The 27,976-nt window shown below is 64.3% G+C and overlaps 1 protein-coding gene across 2 annotated transcripts; it reads left to right on the top strand.

Moving 5' to 3' along the window:
• Positions 1 to 27,811, top strand: ECEL1 (endothelin converting enzyme like 1). 2 transcript variants are annotated; one of them, XM_024110276.3, is made up of 18 exons: positions 1 to 340; positions 4,135 to 5,025; positions 12,400 to 12,468; positions 13,813 to 13,923; positions 14,747 to 14,839; positions 15,143 to 15,267; positions 17,689 to 17,911; positions 18,322 to 18,420; positions 18,950 to 19,024; positions 19,668 to 19,771; positions 20,661 to 20,719; positions 21,415 to 21,466; positions 21,942 to 22,009; positions 23,282 to 23,406; positions 24,184 to 24,249; positions 24,705 to 24,800; positions 25,683 to 25,759; positions 26,584 to 27,811. In XM_024110276.3, the coding sequence occupies exons 2-18, from the start codon at positions 4,270 to 4,272 to the stop codon at positions 26,681 to 26,683; spliced, it is 2,298 nt and encodes a 765-aa protein (XP_023966044.2). In that variant the 5' UTR covers positions 1 to 340; positions 4,135 to 4,269; the 3' UTR covers positions 26,684 to 27,811. The 2 variants fall into 2 exon arrangements, with proteins under 2 accessions (XP_023966044.2, XP_023966043.2); XM_024110275.3 differs by lacking the exon at positions 1 to 340 and adding an exon at positions 2,551 to 2,738.
• Positions 27,812 to 27,976: the final 165 nt, after the last annotated feature.

Raw genomic sequence — 27,976 nt, 5'->3', positions numbered from 1 at the left:
AGGAGGCGGGTGGGGCCCAGGGCTTAACCCCCGACAGAGAGAGCATGACCCCCAAGAAGGGCTGTCACACTGACGGGGGTTCCTCCCAGGGACCCCCATAGGGAGCCGAGAGAGCCTGAGACCTGTGACTCTGAGCCAGCCACCTCGCTCCCTGCAGCACAGCGCCCCCTAGCACAGTGCTAGGCGACACTGACTCACCCCTCTGCTCAGCCCCACTGCCTGCAGCCCCCTGGGTTTTCCCCACAGATCCTGCAGCCAAGCCCAGAGCTGGTGCTGCTTTCGCTCCAGCGATCTTCACACAAGCCCGAACGACTCTGCCAGGAGCCAGTTGACCTAGCAGGTGAGTGACTCCGGCTCTAAACGCTGCCTGGGCCCTGGGTGTAACGACCCGGAATGACTCGTCAGGTGGCTAATTCTCAGATTGTTGCAAAGTCGCTATTTGCAGCAGTGCGTTTTAAAGTGCCCACAGCTCCCTTGCTCCTCCCCAGAGCTGGTGGGTGGCAGAGGGCGCGGCCGGTCCCCAGCTCTGCCCTGCATAGTTAATGCAGCCACCACGTGAAGGAAACTGACGCACAACACTGACCTTCCCCTCCCCACTCAGGGCCAGCGGGACGCTCACTGCTGTGGCGGAGGGGGTGGCCTGCGCCCAGAGGTGATGGGGGACTCCAGCAGCATGCGGTGTGCCTGGGGGGAGGGGGAGCTGGAGATCAGCCCTGAATCACCCCCAAGCATTGTCCCTTCTCTGAGCATGTGCCACAACGTTAAGGTCGCCTACCGAGCGCTTTGCATGGGGGCCACGGACACCCGGATATAAAGGGGTGTGCGCCTGGAAGCGTGGCTGGCCATCAGTGTGTGTGTGGGGGGGTGTGCTGGCGTGAGCATGGCCTGATGGCCGCATGTGTCTCTGGGTGTGTCAGTTGTGCGTCTAATGTAGGCTCTGACACTGTGCTCCTCCCTGTGGGATCCGAGCACCTTCCAGCCGCGCATTAAGCAGCGAGAGGATGTTTGTTCCCGTGGCCCCTCCCTGGAGGCAGGGCAGGGGCTGGGTTGGGTTTGGGGCTGGTTTTTATGGCCGTAGTGCTGCTGTTTGTTGGAGAAGGCCGGTCAGAGCAGAGCGCCTGGCACTGGGAACTGGAGGTGGGGAGGTTTGGGATGGACCTTAGTTCTTGTGTGGGGGGAGGGGGCAGATTCACACCAGTCTGGGACCAGCCCCCAAGAAAGCCACTGTCCCCTGAGCTGAACCCTGACAGTGAGAGTACCTCACCCACGGTCCCCATCTGGAGCTTTAGGGTCTTCTACATACCCCGGGCCTGGCCACCAGGCCCAGGAAGCCAAAGACCCAAGGCTCAATATCTATGGGAAGCCAGCGCAGAGCCACCCAGAGAGCGTCACCCATGGACCCTGCTGCATGACAGCTCCAGGGTCCTCCTTGCTGGGACCGATTGGGGGTGGGAGCCTTCTACTGGAGGAGACACATGAGCACGGCTGTGGGGAGGGGAGGGGCGGTGCAGGAGCGGGCCCAGTGGATGTGGGAGTGACTGTGTTCACCTGGGCAAGCGTGCAGAAGAGCGTGCTTGGGGGCCTGTGCGAAGTGCCAGGGGGTGAATGTGCCTGGCATGGGGGGTGAGTGTGCCTGGAGGATAGACAAGCATGTCAGAAGGTGTGCAAGTGTGCCCAGGGATGTGAGTGCGCATGGGGGATGTGCAAGTGTGTGGGCGAGCATGCCTGGGGACGTGCGGGCAAGCGTGCCCTGGGGACATGCTGGAGAGGGGGTGAGCGTGCCTGGGGACATGCGGGCGACGGTGCCCGGGGACGTGTGGGTGAGGGGCGAGGGTGCCTGGGGACGTGCAGGAAAGGGTGCCCGGGGACATGCGGGTGAGGGGCGAGGATGCCCAGGGACATTTGGGCGAGGGGTGAGGATGCCCGGGGACGTGCGGGCGAGGGGCGAGGGTGCCCGGGGACGTGCGGGCGAGTGTGCCAGGGGCACATGGAGCTGGATAGGTACTTGTATGTTAATATTAAAAGCCCTGTGATTTCCCAGGAAGGCGAGTGACGCCCGCGGTAATTGATGGGCTGTAAATCTCCCTGCTCCCCCCGACAGGAGCGGTGGGATATTTATGGTGGGCAGCCAGCTGCAATGCAGTTCAGTATTCCCGGCCTTTCCCCTTTGTGCCATTGGAGTCCGCGGGGCCCTGGCCGCTCAGACACCCTTGGTCTGGCCTGGCCGGGGCTTCCCCACAAGCCCCCCCTCACCGCAGCCCAGAGAAGGACGGTGCCAATGCAGCGCCCCAGCCCCCGCCAGTGCCTGGCAAACCCGCCTAGTGCCCACCCGGGAGATGCCAGCTTCCCTAGGTGCTTTCCCAGGCAGCTGCCAGCCTGGGGGGGCAACATGGGGCCCCCATCACTGGGGGAATCCTGATGCCCGTAGCCTCCCCCCATGCCCCAGCGGTGCCCACCCCGTGCCAGCTGGCCAGGCTGTCCCATAGCTCCCTTCAGAGCCGTGGGGGTGGGGGAGGCCGCTGCCCCCCTGGCCAGCCGCGGGGGAGGCCGGATGATGCTGGGCGAGGCTTGGAGGCGAGTCCCCCCGCCCGGCCCCAGCTGCAGCAGCGCTCTGAGCACAGGCGCTGACAGGTACCGTGCGGGGCGGGCGGGGGGAGCTGCCCGCTCCCAAGGCAGCCGAGAGCCGCTCGCCCAGAGCATCCCTGGCTGCCGCCCGGCTCCGCTGCCTGCAGCCCCCGGTAAGCGCCGCGCCTTGCCCCTGCCTGCCCGCGCCGGGGTCCCGCCGCCCGGGGATCGAGGGTCCCGTTGCCCCCCCAGCCGGGCGCTGGAGGGTCCCGTCCCTCCCCCCCCCGGGGCCGGGCGGTGGAGGGTCCCGCTGCCCCTCCCAAGCTGGGCGCTGGAGGGTCCCGCTGCCCCGCTCCCCCGGACCGGGCGCTGGAGGGTCCCGTCCCCCGTCCCCCCTCCCCCCGGGCTGGGCGCCGGAGGGTCCCGCTGCCTCCCTCCCCCCGGGGCCGGGCGCTGGAGGGTCCCGTCCCTCCCCCTCGGGCCGGGCCCTGGGGAGCTGCAGCCGCCGCGCTCCGGGCGGATTCACCGGCTGCAAGTTCAACTTCCCGGCGCCGGCTGCCGGCTCCGTTCGCAGGCGCAACAGCGCCGGGAGAGGGAAGTTCGCGGGCGGGGGCGAGACTCCGGTTCCCCTCGGCCGGGCGCGCCCCGCTGGGGTCTGGCCCCGACGGGCAGGGCAAGGGGAGTTCCCGGCCCCGCCCGAGCAGGGCTGGGAGCCGCCGGGGTCCTTCGCTCGCCCCGCGCTCGCTCGCCCTTCCAGCCGCTCCTTGTTCCCTGGAAGCGCCGCGGGGCTGCGAGGAGGCGACGGACGGACTGCCCGGAATTCGGGGTCTCAGACCAAGCTGAGCCGAGACCCCCAGCAGCCCCCCCGGCTGCAGCCAACCCTCCCCCCAAGAGGGGGACAAGTGGAGCCTTAGCCCCAGCTGCAGGGCTGACGGGGCTGGGGTCCACTCGGCATCCCCACCCGGGGACCCTCCACCCCCTCGGCTCCCTGGTCCCCTGTCCCTCAGCCACACTTCGGTCGGGCCGCGGCCCCGCGACCCCCTGGCGGACAAGACCCTGGCAGAGCTGCTGGGTACACCCCTTCCGTTCGGAGCTGGGCCTGTCCTGGGCGCAGGGGGTGCTGCCCCATGGCAGACGCTAGACGGGCAGGGGACTCGCTCCCCTTTCCAAACCAATTGCAAGCCGTCGGGTCCCTTTACGGCCTCTGCTTCCGGCCCCCCTCCAGTGACCTGGGGCTCCGTGCCCACCAGAGCAGCAGGCAGTGGCTCCTTTGCCACCAGTGCCCGGGGGGTTGGTGCCAGGGCGGGGGGGGGGAGGGCTGGAAGGGGGAGCACCTGGCTCAGACGGAGAAGCCCCAGCTCTCTGGCAGGATAAAAGAGCCAGACCCTAGTCTAGACCCCGCCATGTAGGGGACGACCCCGACCTGAGGGTCATCTGGGGGGGAGGAGAGACCAGGCATCCTGCCATGCTGTGGAGAAAAGCCGGCCAGGCTGGGTCGTGCTCAGACTTGCTATGAGCGGGGGAGGGGAGGGGACCCTCCCCAGTTAACAGACTCTCCCCTTTCCCCAGGGACGGCTATTGGGCAGGGGCTGCGGGAAAAGCCGGCGCTCTGGGTCCCTCAGCAGAGCTCTCTGGGGCCTGAGACATGAGCTCTCCCCCTCGCCGTCTGCCCTGAGCACCTCCTCCCGGAGCCGGGCCGGCAGCATGGAGAAGACCTACTCGCTGACGGCCCACTACGACGAGTTCCAGGAGGTGAAGTGTGCCAGCAAGTTCAACAGCGGCACCCTGCCCAACGGCTTCAACCTCCAGCTCGGGGCCGGGGCCAAGAAGCCGCGCCGGGGGCTGCCGCGCTGGACCCGGCGTGAGATCTGCCTGCTCTCGGGGCTGGTCTTCGCGGCGGGCCTGTGCGTCATCCTGGGCTGCGTGCTGCTGCTCAAATACCTGGCCATGGAGCGCGCCGCCTACTGCCTGGAGGACTGCCAGGAGAAGAAGGCCTTCGTCAAGGCCTCCCTCTTCATCGCCAACAACCTTGACCCCACCATCGACCCCTGCAAGGACTTCTACTCCTTCGCCTGCGGGAGCTGGCTCCACCGTCACAGCATCCCCGAGGACAAGCTCCACTACGGCATCATCGCCACCATCGGCGAGCAGAATGAGGAGAAGCTCCGGCGGCTGCTCCAGCGGCCCGTCCGCAGGGGCTCCCGGGCCTCGGCCGAGAGGAAGGTCAAGGCGTTCTTCCGCTCCTGCCTCGACATGGGCGAGATCGACCGCCGGGGGCCGCGGCCCATGCTGGAGGTGATCGAGGACTGCGGCGGCTGGGACGGGCCGGCCACGGGGCGGCAAGCCCGCTGGGACTTCAACGAGCTGCTCTACAAGACCCAGGGCGTCTACAGCACGGCCGTGCTCTTCTCCCTCACGGTCAACCTGGACGACAAGAACTCCTCCCGCTACGTCATCCGGGTGAGTGAGCCCACGCTGGGGACGCCAGGCCTGGGGCACGCCCACCGGGCATGTCAGGACAGCTGCAGCCAGGACGCCTCCGGCTAGGGTCACTCGAGATCTGGCCAGGTCTGTGCTTGAATGGGACATCTCTCAGGAAGGCCCCAGCGAGGCGCTAGGGGGTGCTGGGCTGCAGGGCGCTGGACGGGTGGCCCAGCAGGGGGCACTCTCCCCTCACAGTCAGGACTGCCCCCAATGTGGTGCTAGGGGGCGCTGGCTGCAGAGACTGGGGTGTATAACTCGCTAGGGGGCGCTCTCCATTCCGAGTCAGTGCTGCTCCCCTGGGTTCCTCAAAGATCCAGCGGCCCTGCCCCTGGGAGGCGTTAGCCCTGCAGTGCTGCTTTGACCCCGGGAGTCCTGTAATTAGATCCTGCCTGTCTGAAATCCCCTGCCCCGCCACACTCCTTCCTGTCCCAGCCTGGGTCCCACCCCAGAGCGGGCTGCATTTCAGCAGGGGCTGAGGGGTGCCTATTCCTGGAGTGTGCTGTGGGGTCCCTATGCTGGTGGGGCATGGGGAACGCGGCCCCTAACAAGGCTGCCCTCCGGCCCTCAGCTCCCAGGGGAGAGGCGCTCGCACAAGGCAATTCCCCCATGGCTGTAGCCCTGTGCTAATAACAGACGGCTGCAAACGTCCGCGCCAGACGGAGCCTGCCAGCTAGTGGCTCCAATCACGCTCCATGCAGAGCTGAGGAAACACAGCCAGCCTGGCTGCACCACCCGCCGCCCAGCCCCGATCGCTCTGTGGGGCCGAGGGGGCTCAGCAAAGCCAGAGGTCAGCCAGGCAGGTGGTATGGCAACCTCCCCAATAGCTCTGCTGGTGCCCCTCACTCCCGACCCGCAGCCCCCTGCTAGCCCAGCCCTGGGCTCCCCACACACAGCTCTGCTGGTGCCCCTCACTCCCGACCCGCAGCCCCCTGCTAGCCCAGCCCTGGGCTCCCCACACCCAGCTCTGCTGGTGCCCCTCACTCCTGACCCGCAGCCCCCTGCTAGCCCAGCCCTGGGCTCCCCACACCCAGCTCTGCTGGTGCCCCTCACTCCTGACCCGCAGCCCCCTGCTAGCCCAGCCCTGGGCTCCCCACACCCAGCTCTGCTGGTGCCCCTCACTCCTGACCCGCAGCCCCCTGCTAGCCCAGCCCTGGGCTCCCCACACCCAGCTCTGCTGGTGCCCCTCACTCCCGACCCGCAGCCCCCTGCTAGCCCAGCCTTTCCGGTCCTGGTTCCCCTCCTGGTCAGTCAGCAGCACTGGGGCTCCCATCCCAAACTCAGGTTAGTATCATCGATTGTCCCATGGCCTCCTACCCAGCCAAGCTGCTAGACCTCTTCCCCGGCCCCCTAAGCCACGGGTCATGCCCCACAGGCTGTAGGTGGGGGCAGACTATGGTGACCATCCCAGCAGGAGCAGTCATGCCAGCAAATCAACACACAGATCAGGCCTAAGTGTCAGAGGCACCAGCCAATCAAACAGGAGACACTGCCCAAGGCGCCTCCCTCCCCTCGGGGCAGAGCCCATGTGTCATGAGTGTCTGGCTGTCTGAGTCACTCTCCCCTACAGCATCAAGAGATGTCACCTGCATGCCACAAGATGGGCTCTGTGGGTGCCCTGTGCTGGCGTTGCTCTGCCAATGCCCACACAGAGCCCCGGGGCTGGGGGTCACCCCCCCACACCCCATATACAAGGAGCAGCCCCAGTTTTTCAGCTTCGAACAACTTGGCTTTTCCATTAAGGAAAAACAATGAACCAAGAAAGAACCAAAGTAAAGTCTCATAGATTCCAAGGCCAGAAGGGACCATTGTGATCAGCTCGTCTGATCCCTCCCCCTGCATAGTGCAGGACAGAGAACAATTCCTAGAGCCCATCTTCTAGAAAAGCATCGCCACTGGGTTTAAAAATTGCCAGCGATGGAGAATGCACCACGACCCCTGGCAAATTGTTCCACGGCCCTTGGTAAAGCTCCCCTGGAAAGGTTTCAGAGTAGCAGCCGTGTTAGTCTGTATCCGCAAAAAGAAGAACAGGAGTACTTGTGGCACCTTAGAGACTAACAAATTTATTAGAGCATAATAAATAATAATAAATAATAACTAATAAATTTGTTAGTCTCTAAGGTGCCACAAGTACTCCTGTTCTTCTTTCTCCCCTGGAAAGCGCAGCGAGGCTGACCTCCAAAGGGCCCCTGCCCCAGCACACAAGGCCAGCACTCAGGCGTTTTCAGCAAAATGACTCCATGCACCACGGCTCCCAGGGCCCTGGTCAGACGGGAGGGGAAAGCCTCAGTTCTGCTGCATTGAACAGGAGCTGTGGGTGTATTGGAACACAACTGGGATCACCTACAGCTTCACAGCTCTCCAGTGACAGCGGTCAGCATAGGGCCCCTGACACACAGATGGACAGTTCCAGTTCCAGCCAGCAGAAGGCAGTGCAGACACACACTCAGCCCTACCCGGCAATGTCTCGGTCTTTGGCTCCCTCTACTGGTCTCACTTGGCTCTGGAAGGCAGGCGCTGAACTGGTGTAAATGAAATCAGAACCCTGCCCAGCCCAGCTGGGTTGCTTGCGAAACCGGCAGGAAATTGACACGCAGGGACGCTGGCGTCTTGGCGTGGGAAGAGGGGATCAAGACACCGGGTGTTGTCCAGGCCGGAGGGGGAGCTGGGCAGCTGAGTGCAACATGTGCTGGCAGAATCAGGGGCACCATTTTGGCAGGAAAGGGCAGGCGGGTGGGGTGGGTGCCTTGGCAGAGCTGAGGGTGGGGAGCCCAGGGCTGGGATAGTGGCTGGGGGAGGGGAGGGCTGTGGGTCAGAATCAGGGGCAAAGGGTGAGCTGAGCTAGGAGCCCAGGGCTGGGCTATCAGGGGGCTGAGGGTCGGGAGTGAGGGGCAATGGCAGAGCTGTGGGGGCAGGGCTGGGATATCAGGGGGCTGTGGATCAGGAGTGAGGGGCACTGGCTGATCTGTGTGAAGGGGAAGGCATGCCCTGTCCTCCCCCCCGCTTCCCAGCCTATCCCTCTCCCGAGCCCTGTTAAGGAAGGCATCTGCCTGCGTTAATCAGTGGCTCCGAAATGTAGAGAGCAAATGGAACCAGCGGGACCCTGGCAGTGGATTGTGCCCCCACCTGCGTGGCCATTCCCCGCCCGCCTCCGGAGCTCATGCCCAGCGCCGGGCCCCGAGCAGTGGCGGGACTGTTCAATACACAGGTGGCTCTATTCCCCTGGACAGTGGTTCCCCGCTGCGGCTAGACTTGGCAGAGTCGGACGCACGGGCGGGGAGGTTCCAGGATTGCTGGGCTGCCGGCTCCCAGCCTCCCCGTTCTTGCCGAATTACCTTGGAAAATGAACCAGCAAGTGCGATTTGCCGCTAATTGCCTGCTCGGACACAGCCGGGGCTCGTGGGACGCCGGGCTCGGCAACCGGCCTTTATTTGCATAGCAATGCCGGGCGCCACACCGATGGAGAAGCGGCTTTTATACCCGAATTAATGTGACTGCTACAGGAGGGGACCTTCGGAAAGGCAATTTCCCTCCGCATAATTGCAGTGTTTAGCAAAACAGCATGGCAGGCAATTTTCCAGGCAATCGGCAGAGCCGTGCACACAGAGGAGAGAGGGTGCGTGTGCGTACGTGCTGGGGGTGTGCTCTCCGGCGGTGTGTGTGCATGGTGCGAGAGGGTATGGGTGCGTGCATGTGTGCACGGGGGGTGGGGAGGGTGTGCATGCTGGGGAATGAGTGTGTAGACATGCTGGGAAGGCATTGTGCATGTTATGGGGGAGTATTTGTGTGCACAGGAGGAGCGTGGATGTGCAAGTGTGTCCAAACTATGGGAGTGTTTGAGTGTGCACACTGGGGTGTGTGTCCGTGCGTGCATGCTGGGGGAGTGTATGCGTGTGCACGCTGGGGGAATGTGTGCACACATGTGGTGGGACCGTGTGTGTGCGTGCACATGTGTGTGCAGTTGAGAGCATTCGCACACGGGGTGTGTGTGCGCGCGCACACCTGCTGGGTGTGTGTGTGCGAGCGCACACTGGGGAGCGTGCGAGAGCATGTGTGCACTAGGGCAGAGTGTGCACTAGGGAGCGTGGCTGCGTGTGCCCTGTTTGTGCGTGCGGGTGTGGACATGCGTGCTGGGGGTGTGTGTGCTGCGGAGGGTGGACGTGCTGGGGAAGTGGCGTGTCCTTTGGAGGTCTGCGTGCTCTGGCTCTAGGGGCCGCGGCCTGGTCTGAGGAGTTGATGGCCGGGGCTGTGGTCAGTGGAGATGAGGGACCTCGGTGCGGTGGTCGTTCCCATCCCCGGGGCTTGCACTGAACGGAGCCCCCCGCAGGGCCGGGGGCTCAGACCAGAGCATCCCCTCAGCCCTGGGGCCTCCCGTCGGCTCCAGAGAGGCTGCCCTGGTGACTCGGGGTTGGGGGGGCAGTGGTGAGCCCGGGGCCCTGCCCACCCGCAGCCCGGCTCTGCGGGCCCACAAGGGGCGGAGAAGCAGCCAAGCAGCCTCGTGCGGCTCCCCCGCAGGGGGGGAACGACAGGCCCAGGAGAGGCTGAACCCTCCCCCCCCCCAGGTTCACCACAGAGCCCTGCCCCCTGCTGGACACTGAGCTTCCTCTAGCGGCTCCAGCCAGGGCAGGGCTTTGCCAGGAGTGCGGGGCGGGGGGGGTGTCTCTGGGACAGCATTGGGGGGGGGCCTCCGGGAGTTAGTGTGGTGGGGGGCTGAACCCAGGGATCTGGGGAGCTGTAGTGCTGCGAAAGAGAGCACGGTGCCCTCTCGTGGCCACAGCCGGCACAGCCGGTAAAGTCCCGCCCTGGCCCCAGCTCCAGGGGGCGCTGTTGGAGCCGAGGGTGCAGCCAGGGCTGCGGGGGGGAGCTCTGATCTCGCCAGCACGTGGGTAATTAACAGCTCTCGGGTGCTGGCCGTTCCCCTCCCCCCGTGCTCGAGGAGGCCGTACCCGCTCGTATGGACCCCGCCCTCATGCCACTCCTGCAGGACCGGCCCTTTGCTCCCCGCTGCAGGCTGGCCGAGCGTCCTGGGTATCCCCCCACGGGGGATGGGGGGTTTAAAGGGCCGGGCCTGGGGGGTTTGCTGGGCCGGGGCAGCATCAGTCCATGTGGCACGGGGGGGAGCTCTCTGCAGCCGAGGGGTGGAGCTTGGCCCGGGGGTCTCTGCACATGCCCAGGGCGGGCAGCCCACGAGGGATGGCTGCTCAGGCTCCGTGCCACGGCGGGGGTCGAGAAACGGGCCGGGCGGCCGCTGGACAGACGTGGCCTCACTGTTACGATCTGTGTTACGGGAGCACCCAGAAATCAGGGCCCGGTCAGGCTGGTTCGCTACACAGGGAGCGAGGGACTGTGCCTGCCCCACCGAGCTCACAATCGAAACAGGACAGATGGACGGTGGGAGGGGAAACTGAGGCACAGAAGGGGCCCAAGCAGGGCAGTGGGAACAGAAGCCAGGTCTCCTGAGACCCAGCCCAGTGCCCTGCCCATTAGACAACGGGGCCAGATTTACCAGCATTAATCCCCCCACCAAACCCAACTGGCTCGGTCTGTTCCCAGTGCCGGTGCCCCAGTCACAGAGCCTGGCGAGCCCAGAGGGATGGGCTTAGGGCTGGGGGACAGAGGGCTGGAGAGCATTTCTCAGTATCATACGCTTCCCCAGCACCCTGAAGATACCAGAGCCCTTGGCGAGCACCAGGGTAATGCAGCCAACTCTGGGGAGGAGGCCGGCAGCAGCGCACGCACAGCACAACAGTAAAAGCCCCTGTGGCTTTAGGGGTGGTGAGCTAAGACCCAGCAGCTCCAGAAAGCCCCCCCCCATCCCCACTGAGGCAGCCCCCCTCCCCAGCCTGGCGAGGTTAGAAGGGTCGGGCCGACCCAATGGGATAAGAGTAATTTTTCCAGTACAGCTGCTTGTCCCCACGATTGATGGCAGGAGGGCAGCGCCATTAGCTGATTGCTTCTTCCCGGGAGAGCCTCTCCTTTGAACAATGGCCAGCGGGCAGGCGGTGGGCAGCAGGGCTGGGCTGGGGGGTGCCCCATGGGGCCGGCCTGGCCAGCGCTCCCAGGCATGGGCCCCTCCCCGGGGGCAGTTTCACCCACCGAGTCGTTAGCACAAAGGGTTCTGCCGGGAAATCAAATTCTGGGTGTTTATCATGCGTCACTGGGACAAAGGGCTGGCAGGGATGGGAACTCGGAGCCAGCCTGGGGCAGGCTCCCGATATGGGGGAGCAGTTGAGGGGGCGGCAGGATCACGGAGGGGGGTTTGCTGGGGGTCAGGGGTCAGCTGGGGGTCAGGGTGGTTAAAGGGGCTGGCGGCTCAGCTGGAACATCACGGGCTGTGGATAACGAACCCTTCGGAGGTCTGGGACGTACAGTTCAGAGCGGGATTTATTCACCCGCAAGCTCGCTGTGTGAGGGTGCCTGGAGCGCTCCTTTGTTATTGTAGGGTCACCTGGGGACGCTGGTTTGTTATTATAGTTGAAATGGTGCTCCAAAGGGCTGGTCTGTTATCAGAGGGTTGCTGGGAGGAAGAGGTGGGGTTGATCTGTTATCATAGGGAAGCTTGGAGGGCCGGTCTGTTATCGTGAGGTTGCTCAGGGGGCCAGTCCGTTATCGTAGGGTTGCTCGGGAGGGCCGGTCTATTATTGTAGGGTTGCTCAGAGGACCAGTTTATTATTGTAGGGTTGTTCGGGAGGACAGTTCTATTATTGTGCAGTTGCTCAGAGGGCCAGTCAATTATCGTAGGGTTGCACAGAGGACCAGTTTATTATTGTAGGGTTGCTCAGGGGGCCGGTCTGTTATTGTAGGGTTCCTCAGGGGGCCGGTCTGTGGCTAGGTGGGTGGCGCAGCGCTCAGCACCCGCCAGCCCAGCCATGCGGCGCTTTGAGGTGGAAGACGTGGTGTGGTCCGGGCCCCCTGGCAAGGTGAGTTGCTCGAGGAAGGACCCACGTGGGAGCGGGAGGGCTGAGCCTGGGGGTGTGGACCATCGCCAGAGAGAGCCCCACTGGCCCTACCCAGACTGGCACGTGAGGGGGGGGGGTAGGCTTGAGCCAGCCATGCCACAGGGCCCCAGAGCACACACAGGGGAGCCTCTCCCCATATTAAATCTCCCTCTTGAGACTCTGCCCTGGCAACCGGACCTTCCTCCTGCCCGAGCCCCAGACAAAGCACATCCGCCCGCCCCCTTCGCAGACAGGCCCCCCCATCCTGAACGGCCACACAGACTGAGCCCCCCACCTCTCCCTGCTCCTCCATTAGCCGGGGAGCGGAGGGGACCCCAGGTCGCCCTCGGCCCCGGGAGGCGGGGCTCCGGGTACCCAGGCCGGGCACGAACATGGCTCCTCTGTTCTGTTGCAGATTGACCAGGATGGGCTGACGCTGCCCGAGCGAACCCTGTACCTGGGGCAGGACGAGGAGAGCGAGAAGGTGAGGGGCGGCTGGCAGCACCCGGGGGAAGAGCAGCCCCTCCCCAGCACCAGCTGCACCCAAGCTGGGCGGGGGGGAGGAGAGGCTGGCGCAGCTGCAGTGTCACCAATCACCCGAAATCATGAGTCAGCCCCCAAAAGTCACCAGACCGGCCGGCCCCAACTATTAGGGAACGATTTTTAAACAAATGGTCAAGTTGTGTTTGTCGGGCTGTTGTTTCATGTGTGATCTCCCCCTGCCCATCGTTGTGTGTGTGATCTCCTCCTGCCCATCATGTGTGCATGTGTGTGTGTGATCTCCCCCTGCCCATCCTGTGTGTGTGTGTGTGTGTGATCTCCCCCTCCCGTCCTGTGTGTGTGTGTGTGTGATCTCCCCCTGCCTGTCCTGTGTGTGTGTGTGATCTCCCCCTGCCCATCCTGTGTGTGTGTGTGAGCTCCCCCTGCCCATCCTGTGTGTGTGTGTTTGCATCTCCCCTTGCCCATCCTGTATGGGGGCTGTGGGGTGTATGGAGGGAGTGTGGAGGGTTGGGGTGTGGGGGGGTGCAGGGGTGGGGGGTGTTTGTGGGGAGGAGTGGGGGGAGGTATGGGGGTGGGGGTGTTGGGGGAAGTTACTCTGGACCCTGCAACAGGAGCTCTCGCCCCACCTGCCTGGCCACTAATTCTGCCCCCAGACCCCAACACTGTCCCCCCAGCCCGCCCCCACCCCCCCACCTCGGCTCCTCCTGGCCCTTCACCCCTTGGCCAGGGCAGGCGCTGTCCTGTCCTTGGTGGTTGCAGGGGGCGGGGCTGCTGGGCTCTTTAGCTCCGCCCTCCCGTGACACTAGAGGGGGATGCAGTGGGGGCGGGAGCTCTGCCCACAGCAGCTGATTGGTGGCTCAGCCCCAGGGGGAGGGCTAGTAGGGCAGGCAGCCAATCAGAGGGTTCAGAAGCTGTAGGAGGCTTAGAGTTTCTGGAGCAGACAGGCTGAAATCCCGTCACCAGCAAAACGTCCCAAGACTTGGGCAGTGGGCAGGGGGGGAACGTGACCCCCCAGACCCCACTCCCTGCTGCCCCCCCCCCCCTGCCCCGGCCAGGGCTGTGTCCCCTGCCCCCGGTCAGGCCTGCCCCCCCCTTCCCTCAGCCCTCGCCCCCCCCGGCCAGGCCTGACCCCCTTAGCTTCCTCCCCACCGGGCCTGACCCCTCCCCTTGGCCCTCTGCCCATCCCCCCGGTCAGGCCTGACCCCCCCTTAGCCTCCTCCCCCTCCCCCCGGTCAGGCCTGACCCCTTGATCCCCTGGGTCCGAGCCCCTCCCCCCCGCCCAAGGCTGGAGCTGCACCCCCCGGCTGACCCCTCGCCTCGTGCCCAGATCCTGGCGGCGTACCGCCTGTTCATGGAGCGGCTGCTGGGCCTGCTGGGAGCGGAGCAGGTGGCGCAGAAGGCGGAGGAGATCCTGCAGCTGGAGCAGAGATTGGCCAACGTGAGTCCTTCCCAGCCCAGACCCGCTGGCTGGCTGCCCCCGCGGGGCTCCAGGGGGTGCCACACAGGGCAGGGGAGGGGGGCTCTTCGGCCCCCGGCTTGCAAGGAACTAGCCCCCTACAGCCACGTAGGGAAGGTGGGAGCCCAGCCAGGGCCCAAGGGGACAGTGCCCTCGCGTGGGGCAGCCTGGGCGCAACCCCATGCTAGCACTGAGCGCCGCTTGCCCAGCCTCCGGCCTCTCGAGGGAGCAGGTCGCAGCCCAGCGCACCGAGTGTGTGTGGGGGGGTCCCTGGGCGGGGAGGGGACATGCTGGAGGGCTGGTGCCTGAAGCTCGGGGCTGACTGATGAGTCCCTGTTACAGGAAGCGGTCTCATTCCCAAAGCGGCCTCATTCCCAAAGCGGCAGCCCCTTGGCCCGCCCATCCCCCCACCCTGGCACTGCCCTGGGGCTGGGCACAGCCAGGCTGAAGGACCTCCTGCTCCAGGGGCCCGTTAGCCTCCTGCGCTGAGGGGCCACCGAGCTGCGGAAGGGAGATCAAAGGGCAGCAAAGCCTGACTGGGTTGCACCCCCTGCCGGGTGCAGGGAGAGGGGACCCTGTAGGATAGCGGGGAGCAGCAGTGAGCGCCCCAGGGTGGCATCCGCCTCCCACCGTCACGTGACTGGGGAATGAGTGAGGGGCCCCAGGCCTTTGCGGGGTCAGGGAAGCAGTGAGACCGGCGAGAGGGAATGCTTAGCCCTAGACTCCCTGCCCGTGGCTGGCCCCGTGGCACCCCCAGCCTGACGGCGCAGGCAAAGCGCGGCCCTGATGCGTCTGTCCTGCCCAGATCACGGTCTCTGAGTACGACGACCTGCGCAGGGACATCAGCACCATGTACAACAAGGTGACGCTGGGGGAGCTGCAGCGCATCACGCCCACCGTGAGTACCCTGCCGGGACGCTGGGGGAGGGGCAGCCCAGCTGAGGTGCCCAGATAAATGCCCTCCTGGCTCTTCTCCTCCCCTGAGGGGGGCTGGCCCCCAAGTCCATTCTGGAGGGCAGTGCCATCCGCACCAGTTCGGAGACTGCAGAGGGGCACTCAGACGTGGGCCTTGTTAGGTCACTGCGGTGGGGCAAGCGCAGGCTGAATCACTGCCCGTGGGCCTGGGCCAGCCGCAGAGCGCGGGGGGCTCTGGAGAAGGCGAGGCCCCTCTGGTCATAGCGCCCTCTCCCCCACCCCCCAGCTCAAGTGGAAGCGCCTGCTGGATCGGATCTTCCATGATAACTTCTCTGAGGAGGAGGAGGTGGTGCTGCTGGCTACCGACTACATGCAGAAGGTGTCGGAGCTCATCCGCAGCACGCCCAGCAGGTACCGGCTAGCGGGGCACGGCGGGCACTGCCAGGGTGCAGGGCTCTACCAGACGCCTCGTCCCACATGCCCCCTCCAGCTCCAGACACACGGCTGGGTAGCAGGGCTCTGTGGGGACAGCGGGGCTCTGGGACATGCTGGTCACGCCCTGGGGTCAGAGTGGGGGGGAGGGAGAGGAGGGAGCTCCATCCTGCCCGGGGCAGCTCCCACACCCACTGCCCAGCTCCAGTGCCACTCTGGCACTCCAGGCATCTCCGGGCCCCTCACTCAGGCACACAGGTGTGATTGGAGCCTGGCAGCAGAGGGGCAGATCCCAGCAGAAGCCCCGTCCCCTGCTCAGGCTTCCTAGCAAGGTGGCAGGGAGGATGTGACCTTGATGGGCCTGGCCAGGGATTTCTGCGGTGGGGATCCGTGGGCGCGATCCTCAGCCGACTCTCCTGCGTGTCCTGCCTTTGCTCAGCTCCCTGGGCCGGGGGCCCTTTCGGTACAGACAGGACATCTCACTAATGGCCATTGATCTGCCGGGACTCGCCTGCCTCCTGAATGCCAATGGGCTGCTGCAGCGGCCTGCTGGAACCACCGCACGCAACCCCCCACCCCTGCCATGTTCACAGAGCCGCACTGCCCCATCCCCCCAGCATGGCCAAAAGCCGGGTGAGCTCCCCCTCCCCCCACCATGCCTGGGCTCTCCCCTCCAGCACAGCCGCAGGTAACCACCCCACCCCCGCAGCATGCGGTGCCCTTTGCGCTGGAGGCTGGGATCCCCCTCAGCACACACACAAACGCCCCGTGGCCACCCCCACCGCCAGCTCCCTCCTGCACCCCCCACCCCAGGGATCCCCGCTCCCAGCCCCGCACAAAAATAGCATTTCAGAGCTAATCAAATGCATTACAAATCACCCAGCTAAACCAATTCATTACACAGGCAGTTCAGCCGCGCGCAGGTGCAGGGCGCCGAGCCAGCCGGCGTCTGGGCTTTAATGGGATATTCCCCAAAGCTGCACCTCAGACGTCCCAGTCCGGCTGGGCACCCCCGGCAGCCCAGGCCTGGCAGCGAACCCCTCGCAGAGCCCCTGTAACGAGGCTGGTTCTGGCGGGACCCAGCTGAGAGAGCCAATTCAGGACAAATTGCTTAGAGCAGGGCAGTGACTGCCCAAGGCTGGGGTTTCTACGCACACCAAGGCAAACCAAACCAGCCAACCAGAGAAGACTTCGGTTTTACCCCACTGGCTACCCACAAGTCACACAAGCAATTCCCGTAGACACTCCAGTTTCCCAGTATCACCACCAGTGCCACTCGTTATGGGGACAAATGGTTATGAAAACCAAGGCCCCAGTAAAAGAAAAAAGGTTCTCTCGATCCCAAAGGACCAAGCCCCAGACCCAGGTCAATATACAAATCAGATCTTACCCACAAATCACGCTGTTGCCAATCCTTTAGAATCTAAAATCTAAAGGTTTATTCATAAAAGGAAAAAGATAGAGATGAGAGCTAGAATTGGTTAAATGGAATCAATTACATACAGTAATGGCAAAGTTCTTGGTTCAGGCTTGTAGCAATGATGGAATAAACTGCAGGTTCAAATCAAGTCTCTGGAACATCCCCAGCTGGGATGGGTCCTCAGTCCTTTGTGTAGAGCTTCCATTTGTAGCAAAGTCCCTCCAGAGGTAAGAAGCAGGACTGAAGACAAGATGGAGATGAGGCATCAGCCTTTTATAGTCTTTTCCAGGTGTAAGAGCACCTCTTTGTCCTTACTGTGGAAAATTACAGCAAAATGGAGTCTGGAGTCACATGGGCCAGTACCTGCATACTTTGCTGAGTTACAAAGCGTATCTGCCTTCTCTCCATGGGTCAGTTGTATAGCTGATGGTCCTTAATGGGCCATCCAGCAGGCTAGGCAGAGCTGACAGCAACTTGTCTGGGGTGTCACCCAGAAGCATAGCATAAGTTTGAAATACAGACAGTATAGAGCCAATATTCATAACTTCAACTACATTACTGATACACACATCTAGACAGCATAATCATAACCAGCAAACCATAACCTTGTCTTAGACACCTCATTTGACCCCCTTTATACAAGATTTGGTGCCACTACAGGACCTTAGTTGCAACCATGTTCTATATGGTCCCAGTTCAAGTCAATAATGTGACACTCCCTGTCTCCAAGCACGCTGGCCAGCCGGGGGCGCTAGCAGAGCCCAGGGAACTCCCTGCAACTAGGGTTTGGGAACGCCGCTGCTTCCACTGTCACTCAGGGCAAGGAGATGCTTCCTGGCGTCCCCGCTCCCATTCGCCCCCCTGCTGCCCATCCCATCCCGCGGCCCCTGAGGCAGAGGAGGGAGAGGCTCAGGCCCCTGGGGCATAAAACACGCTCTCCCTCCCGACCCCTGGCCGGTCCCCGTCTCTCCCCCTCCCAGGATCCTTCACAACTACATGCTGTGGCGCATTGTGGTGGTGCTGAGCGAGCACCTCTCCACGCCCTTCCGCGACGCCATCCACGAGCTCTCCAGGGAGATGGAGGGCACCGAGAAGCAGCTGGAGCTGGACAAGATGTGCCTGAGCCAGGCCAACAAGCACTTCGGCATGGCCTTGGGGGCCCTCTTTGTGGAGGAGTATTTCTCCTCCTCCAGCAAGGCCAAGGTAGGCACGGCGGGGGGAGTGGGCTGGGAACCCCCCCCAGATCCATCCGGGCTGTGGGGAGGTGGGGAATCCCACCAGTGACCACACCCGGGGCCAGGGAAACACAAGACAGGAGCGGCGCATCTTCAGGCCAAATGCCCAGTGGTTGGCGGCGCGCTCAGAGCCCGGCCCTGTTACCCAGTAACCACTGGGCGTGGCTTAAGCCTTTTGTGGGCGTGGCAGGCGTGCTCAGGGCCCGGCCCTGTTACCCAGCAACCACTGGGCGTGGCTTAAGCCTTTTGTGGGCGTGGCAGTGATGGAGGAGGCGGCTGTGTAGGGGAGGTTCGTACCCACCCCGAGCCCAGTGCCCTGGGTGTGTGCTACGAGGAACCGTGGTAACGCCATGACCAGGGCGCGGTTGCGCCGAGCAGGTGCAGCAGCTGGTGGAGGACATCAAGCACACCCTGGATCAGCGGCTGGACGAGCTCGACTGGATGGACGAAGAGACCAAACGCGCGGCTAGAGCCAAGGTGAGGCACCAAGGGGCGGAGCCTAGCCTGGCCAGCCAATCACACATCCACGGCTTGGGGCACTCCCAGGGGAGCTGGGGGTGGGGGCTGGAGCTCAGACAGCCAGGGGGGCTCTGAACTGCATGGGCCACAGGCGGCCTCGCTAGTCCCAAAGTTGAGCAAGTGGGATTCTCCAGCCAGGAGAGGGAAACTCTGCTGCCTGGCGGCCAATGCATAAAGGCCCCGCACCCACGCCGAGTGCAGCCCTGCTCCGGGCTGCCTGGGCCCGGCCACAGGGTGAGCCACGCGCCCAGACCGGCCACACGGCCGGTGCTGCCATCCGGCTGCTGCAGCCACAGGCCAGCGCCTCCGGGCAGAATTGGGGCCTTGGACTCACAGCCTGCCCCTTCCAGCACACGGGCCTCTGCCCAGAGACCTAGAGCAGCAGCGCCGCAGTCTGTCGTTGCATCCAGCAGGGGGCGGCGCTGTGCTCAGCCCCATGCGCCCCCGTGAGGGCAGGCTCGGACCTGGGCGCGTGCTCTCCTTGCAGCTCCAGTACATGATGGTGATGATCGGGTACCCGGACTTCCTGCTGAAACCGGACGCCATCGATAAGGAGTACGAGGCGAGTGTGCGAGGGGCCCGCGCTGCACCCCTAGAGGGACCATCTGCACACCCAGGCTGGGAGAGATCCAGCAGTACCCCTCCCTTTCTCCTGCTCTAGCCCTGGCCCCTGGCCCTGCCCGGACTCCCTGGCCAGCAGGAGCTGCTGCTCTGTCAGCCTGTGGCAGGGGTTTTGCTGGGGGGTGCGATCAGAGGGTCGTAAGGCTCAGGACCCTCCCAAAGTCCTTTGCTCCCCGTTCCCCTGGCTCTGGCTGAGCCACCTCCACCCCCGCGCGAGCCCCACCCCCACAACACCACTTACGTGGCTACCATCACGTGGACGTGCAGGGGCACAAACTCTATCAGCAGGGTGCGCTCCCAGGCGTCGCCACCAGAGGGAGACACTCTTGCACGTGCTCAGTGTGGTATGGGACCCTCCATCCATCCTAGGTCCCTGCCCTGGGGATGGGACTGAGCCTGCAGGCAGACCAGGGAGCCTCGGGGCTACAGTGAGCGCAGGGGCTGGGAGCCTGCTGGGGGGGATGGGACATCCCAGCTCCGGCTCCTGCTCCTCTCTTGTGGCAGGAGGGCTGGCTAAGAAGGGGAGTCCCAGGGAGAAGCCCCCTGCCCTTCCCCGCCTGACCTGGGCTGTGTCTCCGCCGCAGTTCGAAGTCCACGAGAAGACGTATTTCAAGAACATCCTCAACAGCATCAAGTTCAGCATCAAGCTCTCGGTGAAGAAGATCCGGCAGGAGGTGGACAAGTCTGCGTAGGTATCCATCGCCCGGGGCCTGCGCTTTGCCTCTCCAGAGGGGATGTGGCAGGGGCAGAAGGGGGTGTCAGTTCTGGGGACCCCCTCCTGTGAGAGCAGAGTTGGTCGGGGGTCTTTAGGGATCCCTCTGTGACAGGAGGGACCCACAATCTGTGGGCATCGTCTGGGCAGCCCATGGCATGTGCTCCGAGTGTGGCCATCCCCAGGCTGCCGGCGCTGGTTCAAGCCCCGCTCAGCCGCCTCGGCGAGAGACAATGGCCGTGCTCTACACTGGCTGCTGCAGGAGGCTCTGCTCCATGTGGCCAGGAGCCCCCTTGTCCTGACAGAGGTTGCTGCGGGGGCCTGGGGTCCAGCCCCCACACTGTTCCTCTCCCTGGACATCAAGGGGCCCCACTTCAGCCAAGGCATTTCCTGAGGGGTGTGGCGGCCTCTAGTGGTCAGTGTGCGCACAGACAGGCAAATGCCTCACAACTTGTGCCCACCTACCAGGGGCATCAGAGCCTAGCCTGGCACCATCCTGCGGGTATTAGGGGTCAGAGGCTGCCCCGCCCAGCACTCTGTCCTCTCCCAGCTCCCCCCTTGCCACACCACATTAGCAGACTCCCCTGTGTGCTGGGGCGGGGGGAATTGGTGGGGCAACTGGCCCTCGCAGCCCGGGTGCTGATATATGGAGATATACTATCTCATAGAACTGGAAGGGACCTTGAAAGGTCGTCGAGTCCAGCCCCCTGCTTTCACTAGCAGGACCAAGTACTGATTTTACCCCAGATCCCTAAGTGGCCCCCTCAAGGATTGAACTCACAACCCTGGGTTTAACAGGCCAATGCTCAAACCACTGAGCTATCCCTCTCTCCTTAAATCTCGGGGTCTCGCTGTCTCCTTGCAGGTGGCTGCTGCCCCCCCAGGCCCTGAATGCCTACTACCTGCCCAACAAGAACCAGATGGGTACGGCCGCACCAGCGACTCGGCTGATAGCCAGCATTCCCCGGGCTTCTGAACACGTCTGCTCTGAGTCATTGGGGGGGGGGGGGCACCCAGACTGGGGAGGGCCAAGGGGTCGTACATCAGCCAAGTGGGGTTTGACTGGGACTGAAATAGTAATGGGGGGGCCTGCGGGTTGAAAGGGAGGGGAATCAGCAGAGCTGGGGAGGTGGGGGCAGGGCCAGGATAGCAGGGGGCTGTGGGTCGGAATTGGGGGGCATCGGCAGAGCTGGGGAGGTGGGGGCAGGACCAGGATAGCAGGGGGCTGTGGGTCGGGATTGGGGGGCATCGGCAGAGCTGGGGAGGTGGGGGCAGGACCAGGATAGCAGGGGGCTGTGGGTCGGGATTGGGGGGCATCGGCAGAGCTGGGGAGGTGGGGGCAGGGCCAGGATAGCAGGGGGCTGTGGGTCGGGATTGGGGGGCATCGGCAGAGCTGGGGAGGGGCAGGACAGAGCACGGCTGCCTCAGGGAGTCTCCCTCATTCCAGAGAGCTGGGGGCTGACCCACGCCGTGGTGCATTTGTCCAGAGCTGGTGGGTGATTTGGGGTCTCAGCAGGAGCCCCGTGTGCCTGGCCCAGGCGGGGTCCCCTCGCTGTGATCCTGCCCTGCTCGGGGTGAGAGGTGCCCCCTCCCCATAACACTCCCTCCTCTCCCCACAGTGTTCCCCGCCGGGATCCTCCAGCCCACGCTGTACGACCCCGAGTTCCCGCAGTGAGTACAGGGCTCTGCAGGCACCGTCCACCACTCCGACCCCCCCCCCCCGCCAGCGCATGGGGGGCAGGGGATGGGGGGGTCCAGGGGGCACCCCTTGTGCCTGTGGAAGATCCCAGCCCTGGGGCGAAGGAGCAAGCAGGGCTCTCTGGGGGTAGCTCAGAACTGCCCCCGCTGGGCTGGGCCCAGCCAGAACCACAGACACCCAGGCGGTCAGTGCCCCCACCCCACCCCCGTGGGCTTGAGTCAGCCTCTCACTTGCCCTCTGCCAATTCGCTGCTGGCGGGGCCGTGTCAGGAGTGTGGGGATGTGCTCAGCCCCCCCCCCCCCACATTCATTGCTGATGGGGTCGTGTCGGGGGAGGGTTGTGCTCAGACCCCCCCCCATTGCTGACAGGGCCATGTCCTGGGTGGGGGGATGTGCTCAGACCCCCCCATTGCTGATGGGGTCATGTCTTGTCTCCTCCTGCCAAAAGGTCCCTGAACTATGGTGGAATCGGAACCATCATTGGGCATGAGCTGACCCACGGCTACGACGACTGGGGTGAGCCTCCTTCCCCCCGCCCGGTTTCTGCTGCTCCGGGCCAGAGCTGGGACCCACGAGTGCCCGCCGCTAGGCCTGGCGCCTGTTCGCTGGGGACGCCCCCCCGGCCCCCAAGGGGTGAAGGTGATGCAAAGGGCCAGGTGGCAGCCGCATGGGATGAGCCCTGGGCAGCCTGGCGCCGCTGGAGCAGCGCCTCCCTCTGGCTGGCCCAGGAGCGGAGCCTGGCCCTTGTTGTACTTAAAGTACTGCACAGGATCTTTTCAGGGGGAATAAGACAAAACGCCACATTTATTAGTAATACACGTATTCATTAACACTGTATTATATGCATATAATATATTACACTTACACTCACACACACACACAAACACACTCTGTCTTGTTGTTACCAATTAGTTGCTCCCCTTAACTTCACTGGCCAGGTGAGTTAGATGGGGGAGGGGGTGGAGCCGGGCTTCTGCCGATCCGGATCGATGCTCCCATGTTGACAAGACGAGACCCGGGGTCCTCTGCAAGACACCTCACTTTTATAGCAGCTTTTCTCTTATGCAAATCTATACCAGCTTCAAACTCTGTGTCTGTGTCCATTGGTCCTTTGTGCTGCTTTCTTTTGAGTGTTGTCCCAATGCTGCAAAGAGGGTGTTTCCAAAAGAAGGTGCTTGCTTCTAACCCCCGAGGCCGTCGGTATGTCTGCTTGTCTTTAATGAGCCCACTTGACACGTTTTATTGTCCTTGGGTCTGGCTCCCAGCCCCTCTCCAACAGTTGAGGCTGTCTGGAGGTGCTGCCTTCCATGCCTTGCTCATCCACACCTCATTCATTCAACAGGACAATTGATTAAGAGTGAGGGGGGAGAGCTCTTGTTCTACTGCTAGCAAAAAGAAATTTTTCTTCTATCTTATTCTATCCTTAGGGGCTATAATATTATACCAAGGGCAATGCAAAGTTTCTAAATGAGGCTTTGATACAAAGTCCCATGAAAACAGAGGTCACACGTGGGTAGACCCACCACAAGGTTATATGAAGAGGCACAATGTAAAGTCATATGAAAATTATCAGAGATTTATCTACACCCTCGGCTGACAGTGCACCCACTACCAGGGCCTGGCAAACAGCTCCCTACGTGGCCCTCAGTCCCTGTGGGGCTGGGGCAGGGTAGAACCAGCTGGGGAGGGGCGCTTACAGCCAGGGACAGGGAACCAGGACTCCTGGGTCCCAATCCCAGCTCTGCCCCATGAACCCGAGCCCCTTCCACCCGCGTCGTGTGCCCGCAGGGGGCCAGTACGATCGGCACGGGAACCTGCTGCACTGGTGGACGGAGGCCTCCTACAGCAAGTTCCTGAAGAAGGCCCAGTGCATCGTCAACCTGTACGACAACTTCACCGTCTACAACCAGCGGGTGAGCCCGGGCGCCCCTCGTTGCCAGGGGAGCGGGGCTGGCCTGGGCCCAGGGCGCCCCTCACTGTCCGGGGGTGGGAGTGGGGCTGGCCTGGGCCCGGGGCACCCCTCGCTGCCGGGGGAGCGGGGCTAGCCTGGGCCCGGGGTGCCCCTCGCTGTCGGGGGTCTGGCCTGGCCTGGCCCCTGGGTGAGTGGGGCTGGCCTGGGCCCGGGGCGCCCCTTGCTGTCGGGAGGTGTGGGGGGGTGGGAATGGCCTGTCCCCTGGGTTCCCCTTGCTGCCGTGGCAGGCTGGCCTGGGTCTGGGGTGCCCCTCACTGCTGGGGGACATTCACCTGGGCCTGGGGCTTGCCCCAGATTGCTCCCCCCAGCACATGGGGTCAGAAGGGCTCTGCTCTGAACGGGATACTGAGGCACAGACTGCAGCAGCCAGAGGCAGGGGGTGCGGGGAGGAGAGCAGGGGCTCTGGGTTGTGTCTCTCCGAGCCCCGCTGCAGTGAGTGGAAGGGGCAGTTCATCCTTCTCTCTATGCCAGCCGGAGGTAGTATCTATGTCAGAAGGGGGAGGGTGCTGGCTCCCAGCGATGCAGCCCCCCCCAGGCGCCCCCGCCATCAGCCAACGGCTGATCCCCTCAGGCTGGCCTCCCGGAGAGATGGGCTGGTGGGGGCAGGGGCTGAGCCTGGGAGCAGGGGCTGGGATGGGCCCCAGTTTGAGGTGGTATGTTGGAGGGCTGGGGGTACACCCGACCAGGTCTGTGTGAGCCCCTGCTCCTCTCTCCACAGGTGAACGGGAAGCACACGCTGGGGGAGAACATCGCCGACATGGGGGGGCTCAAACTGGCCTACTATGTAAGTGACGGAGGGCACCCGGCACCCCTCTGCCCCCCACCCCGGGTCATGGAGAATGGCCTGGGGGGAGAGCTGCGGGGCAGCGACCGGAGAACGGCCCGGGGGAGGGGGGTATCTGCAAGGTAGTGACAGGAGAACAGCGGGGTGCAGGGGGGGAGAGCGGGGAGATCTGCGGTGCAGCAGCTGACTGGGAGGAGGCTGTGCTGGCGTTACTCTAGGGGACCCCGTACCCACCCACGCAGAGCACAGCACCCCCGCCACCTCCCGGGAGCCCTGTGGCCACCAGCTGCCCCTCTGCCTCAGCTGGGAGAGGCCATGACCCTCCTGCCACCCCCAGCCAGACCCATTGCCCCGCATTGCACGGCTGCTGGGCCCAGCCCGAGAGCGCCTGGAGACAGGGAGGGGGCAGCCGGGGGTGGGAAGCCCCCCGCACTGAGTGTGCCTGTGTTTTGCAGGCCTATCAGAAGTGGGTGCGGGAGCACGGGCCGGAGCACCCCCTGCACCGCCTGAAATACACCCATGACCAGCTCTTCTTCATCGCCTTCGCCCAGGTAACGCCCCGCCACCAGGGGGCGGTAGTGCACGGCGAGGGGCCCAGAACCACCACCCCCAGCTCTGCCAGTGCCTGTCAGCCCCCTGGCACCCCAGCCCTGGGTCTCTCCTGAGTAGAAATGACACAGGGCCACACTGCAGGGTGGAGTGGGGGCATTAGATAGGGACAATGCTCCCCCGGGGCAAGGCTGGGACCCACCCAACTTGTTTCAGCTCCGCCTGCCCCGCTCTGGCCTTCCCCTGTCCCACAGATCCCGCCGGGAGACCCTGGCCCTGGGACAACTGAAAGGCCCTGGCTGGTCGTTTGGAGCCCTGGCTGCCTCGCTGACCTGGCCCCTGCCAGTCTCCCCTCTGCTGCTGCGGGGGTCTCTTCTCCACCCAGCTCCCCCTGTCATGGAGAGTGGGGGAGTCCGGGCCCTGCACCCCTCTTCCTGGGATTCACCGTGACTCTCAGCCAGCCAGGGAAACGGAAGGTTTATTGAACAGTAGGAACGCAGCCTAAAACAGGGCTTGTAGGTACAGCCAGGACCCCTCAGTCAAGTCCTTCTGGGGGGCAGGGAGCTTAGCCCCCAGCCTCGGGGTTCCCTGCGTTCCACCACCCAGCATCAAACAAACTAAAAACCCCTCCAGCCGCTCTCTTCCCCCCTCCCTCTGCTCCTCCTCTCCTTTGTCCAGTCTCCCGGGGCAGAAGGTGTCACTTCTCCCAACCCCCCTCCTGGCTCAGGTAGCTTCCTTCAAGGGAAGTCCCCATCCCCAATGTAACTCCCCTGCAACATTCCCAGGTCAAATCCGCCCCGCTCCCTGCTCCGTCGCCCCCCCCAACCCTCCGTGCCCCCCACCCCCCGCTGTGGTGCTCACTGTGGCTTCTCTCCCACCTGCAGAACTGGTGTATCAAGAGACGCTCACAGTCCATCTACCTGCAGGTGCTGACCGACAAGCACGCGCCGGAGCACTACAGGTACCTGGGGCCGCTGCACCTGCTGGGTGTGGCCACTAGGAGGTGCGGCGAGTCCCTCTGCTCTGCCCTCTGCCTCGGGACCCCCCAGCCTCTGCACCTGGGTTTGGCTGGAAGCCCCTCGGGGCAGGGCCCAGCTCCACCTGGGGCTCGAATTGTCCCGAGCACGTGGTCAGAGCAGCCAGCAGGGGGTGCAGGGAGCACAGGCCTGGGGTCAGTGGGAGCAGGGCAGGCAGGAGGGAGGGCAGCGGGTGCCCTGCCCCAGTGAGGATGAGAAAGGGTTAATCCAGTCCTGGCACAGGGCGGACTGGGAGCGGAGGGGCGCATGTGCTGGGGTCTCTCGGGCCAGCCTGACTGATCCTGCCCTGGGGCTGGGCCCCCCTGAGCCCACAGGGTTGTGGGGCAGGAAGGGGCTGCGGCAGGTCAGGGTGAGGGCACCCAAGACGGGTGAACCAAGGCCAGGGGCTTGGAGTGGGGTCCCCGGCTGGAGCACAGGCCAGGCCAGCAGGAGGCAGCACACGGGCTGTAATCGGGGCTTGGACCTGAGTGCGCCCTAGGTTGGCGGCCCAGAGGCTGCCACTCCATGGGCACCAGGCCAGGCAGAGCCAGCAGCCCCTCCTCACTGTCCTCATTGTCCATACGCCAGGGCAGGGGGTTAACTCTGGCACGGCCCACTCCCCGCTGGGCTCATGCCCCACCCTACAGGACAGGGCTGCTAACAGCTGCCTCCTCTCCCTCCAGAGGTGGCTGCATTGCTGTGCCAGGTGCAGCACTGCCCTCGGGGGGCTGCCAGCCCCCCTTTCCTGAGCCCTCTCTCCACTCCCCAGGGTGCTGGGCAGCGTCTCCCAGTTTGAGGAGTTCGGCCGGGTCTTCCACTGCCCCAAGAACTCGCCGATGAACCCAGCGCACAAGTGCTCCGTGTGGTGAGCGCCGGCGCCCCGTGGCCATGCCCCTCGCTGCCCTTTGCCTTGCGTGTGCCAAGCCGTCCGTCTGATCCTGCTGCTTGCAGGGGCTGCTGCTTCTCTGCCATCCGCCTGCCCGCCAGCAAGTCTCCGGGGAGAGCCTCTGGACGCCTCTGCAGGGCCGGGGCTCGCAGGGACAGGTGCTGCAGACGAGGTGGCGAAGGCTCCTTTGGCCAGTTCCTCGGGGGCCGATGCGAACGGCAGCAGGGAAACTACAGACTGGGTCCACTTCCAGCTGGGTGTGTCCTGCCTCCACCCCCCCTGGGCCTTGGAGCCAGCCCCCCTCCTCTGGCTCCCCATCGCCAGGAGCCAGCCCAGTGAGCCCTGCCAGTGGCGCAGCCGGGGGGGGGGCGAATCCCCAAAACACCGTCGAGGGGCAGCGGGAGGGACCAGACCTGGGGCAGGCAGGGGACAGGCCCCAGTGCTGCTGGCACAGAGGGGCCAAAAGCTACTGTGGGGCCATTTCTCAAAGCAGCTGGAAGCAAATAGTGCCCGTCCCAGGGCAGAACGCGGTGGCTGTGGCCCACGTCCCGTTCACCCAGCCCTACAGCGCGACGTGGGCCCAGCGCCGCTCCATGCTCAGAGCTGGGCACAGAGGCCTGAGCCCAGGCCCGCAGGGAAGCAACCAGCCAGCGCAAAGGCCCCCATGTGCTTGGGCCACAGGGAAGTTGTGGGGCGGGGCTGGGCTGGGCTGGGGGGCTCCAGGGGGACAGGTGGGTGAGAAATCCCCCTGCCCAGCCGCAGCCCTGAACAGCGCCAGCTGCCAACGCCCCCCAGCACCATGCAAACGGCCGTGGCAGGGGCTGGGCTGTGAGCGAAGAGCTGGCTCCACTCCCTGCCAGCGGCACTCCTGGGCATTGACTCGCTCCCCCTACCCGTAGCAGTTTGGAGCCTCGCTCCAGTGCAGTGCCGCACGGCAGCACAAGGAGGCGCCGTTGGGTTGTCAGGCAGAGCTGCCTGAGCCCAGGAGGCCCCAGTGCTGGAGGGGGAGCCGGGTCGCCCCCGGGCTCGGCCCCTCTTGTACAGAATCGCTGTATGTGTTGCTGCTCGGTATGGTCAATAAAGCCGGCGCTGTACGTGTGGGTGGCTCAGTGCAGGGCAGCTGGGAGGGTGGGGGGGGGAGCCACCCCAGCCTGCAGCTCCGGCCACGCGCAGCCCCACTGCTGCTGTGGCTGGGGAGCAGGGGTGGGGGTGTTACACACATCAGCCTCTGGAGTGTCCCCCCAATGCACACCCAGTGCCTTCTGGAGTATACCTC

Source organism: Chrysemys picta, chromosome 9, assembly GCF_011386835.1.
Source record: "Chrysemys picta bellii isolate R12L10 chromosome 9, ASM1138683v2, whole genome shotgun sequence".
Lineage (NCBI taxonomy): Eukaryota > Metazoa > Chordata > Testudines > Emydidae > Chrysemys > Chrysemys picta.
The sequence above is the reverse complement of the archived record's forward strand: the minus strand, read 5'-3'. Positions and strand labels throughout refer to the sequence as shown.

What these genes read in the sequence shown, in the direction of transcription:
- ECEL1 (XM_024110276.3), top strand. Translation starts at nt 4,270, where the DNA reads ATGGAGAAGACCTACTCGCTGACGGCCCACTACGACGAGTTCCAGGAG. An exon ending in CCTCCCGCTACGTCATCCGG is followed by an intron (nt 5,026 to 12,399) that starts GTGAGTGAGCCC and finishes GTTCTGTTGCAG; the next exon opens with ATTGACCAGGATGGGCTGAC. An exon ending in GCCCAACAAGAACCAGATGG is followed by an intron (nt 20,720 to 21,414) that starts GTACGGCCGCAC and finishes CTCTCCCCACAG; the next exon opens with TGTTCCCCGCCGGGATCCTC.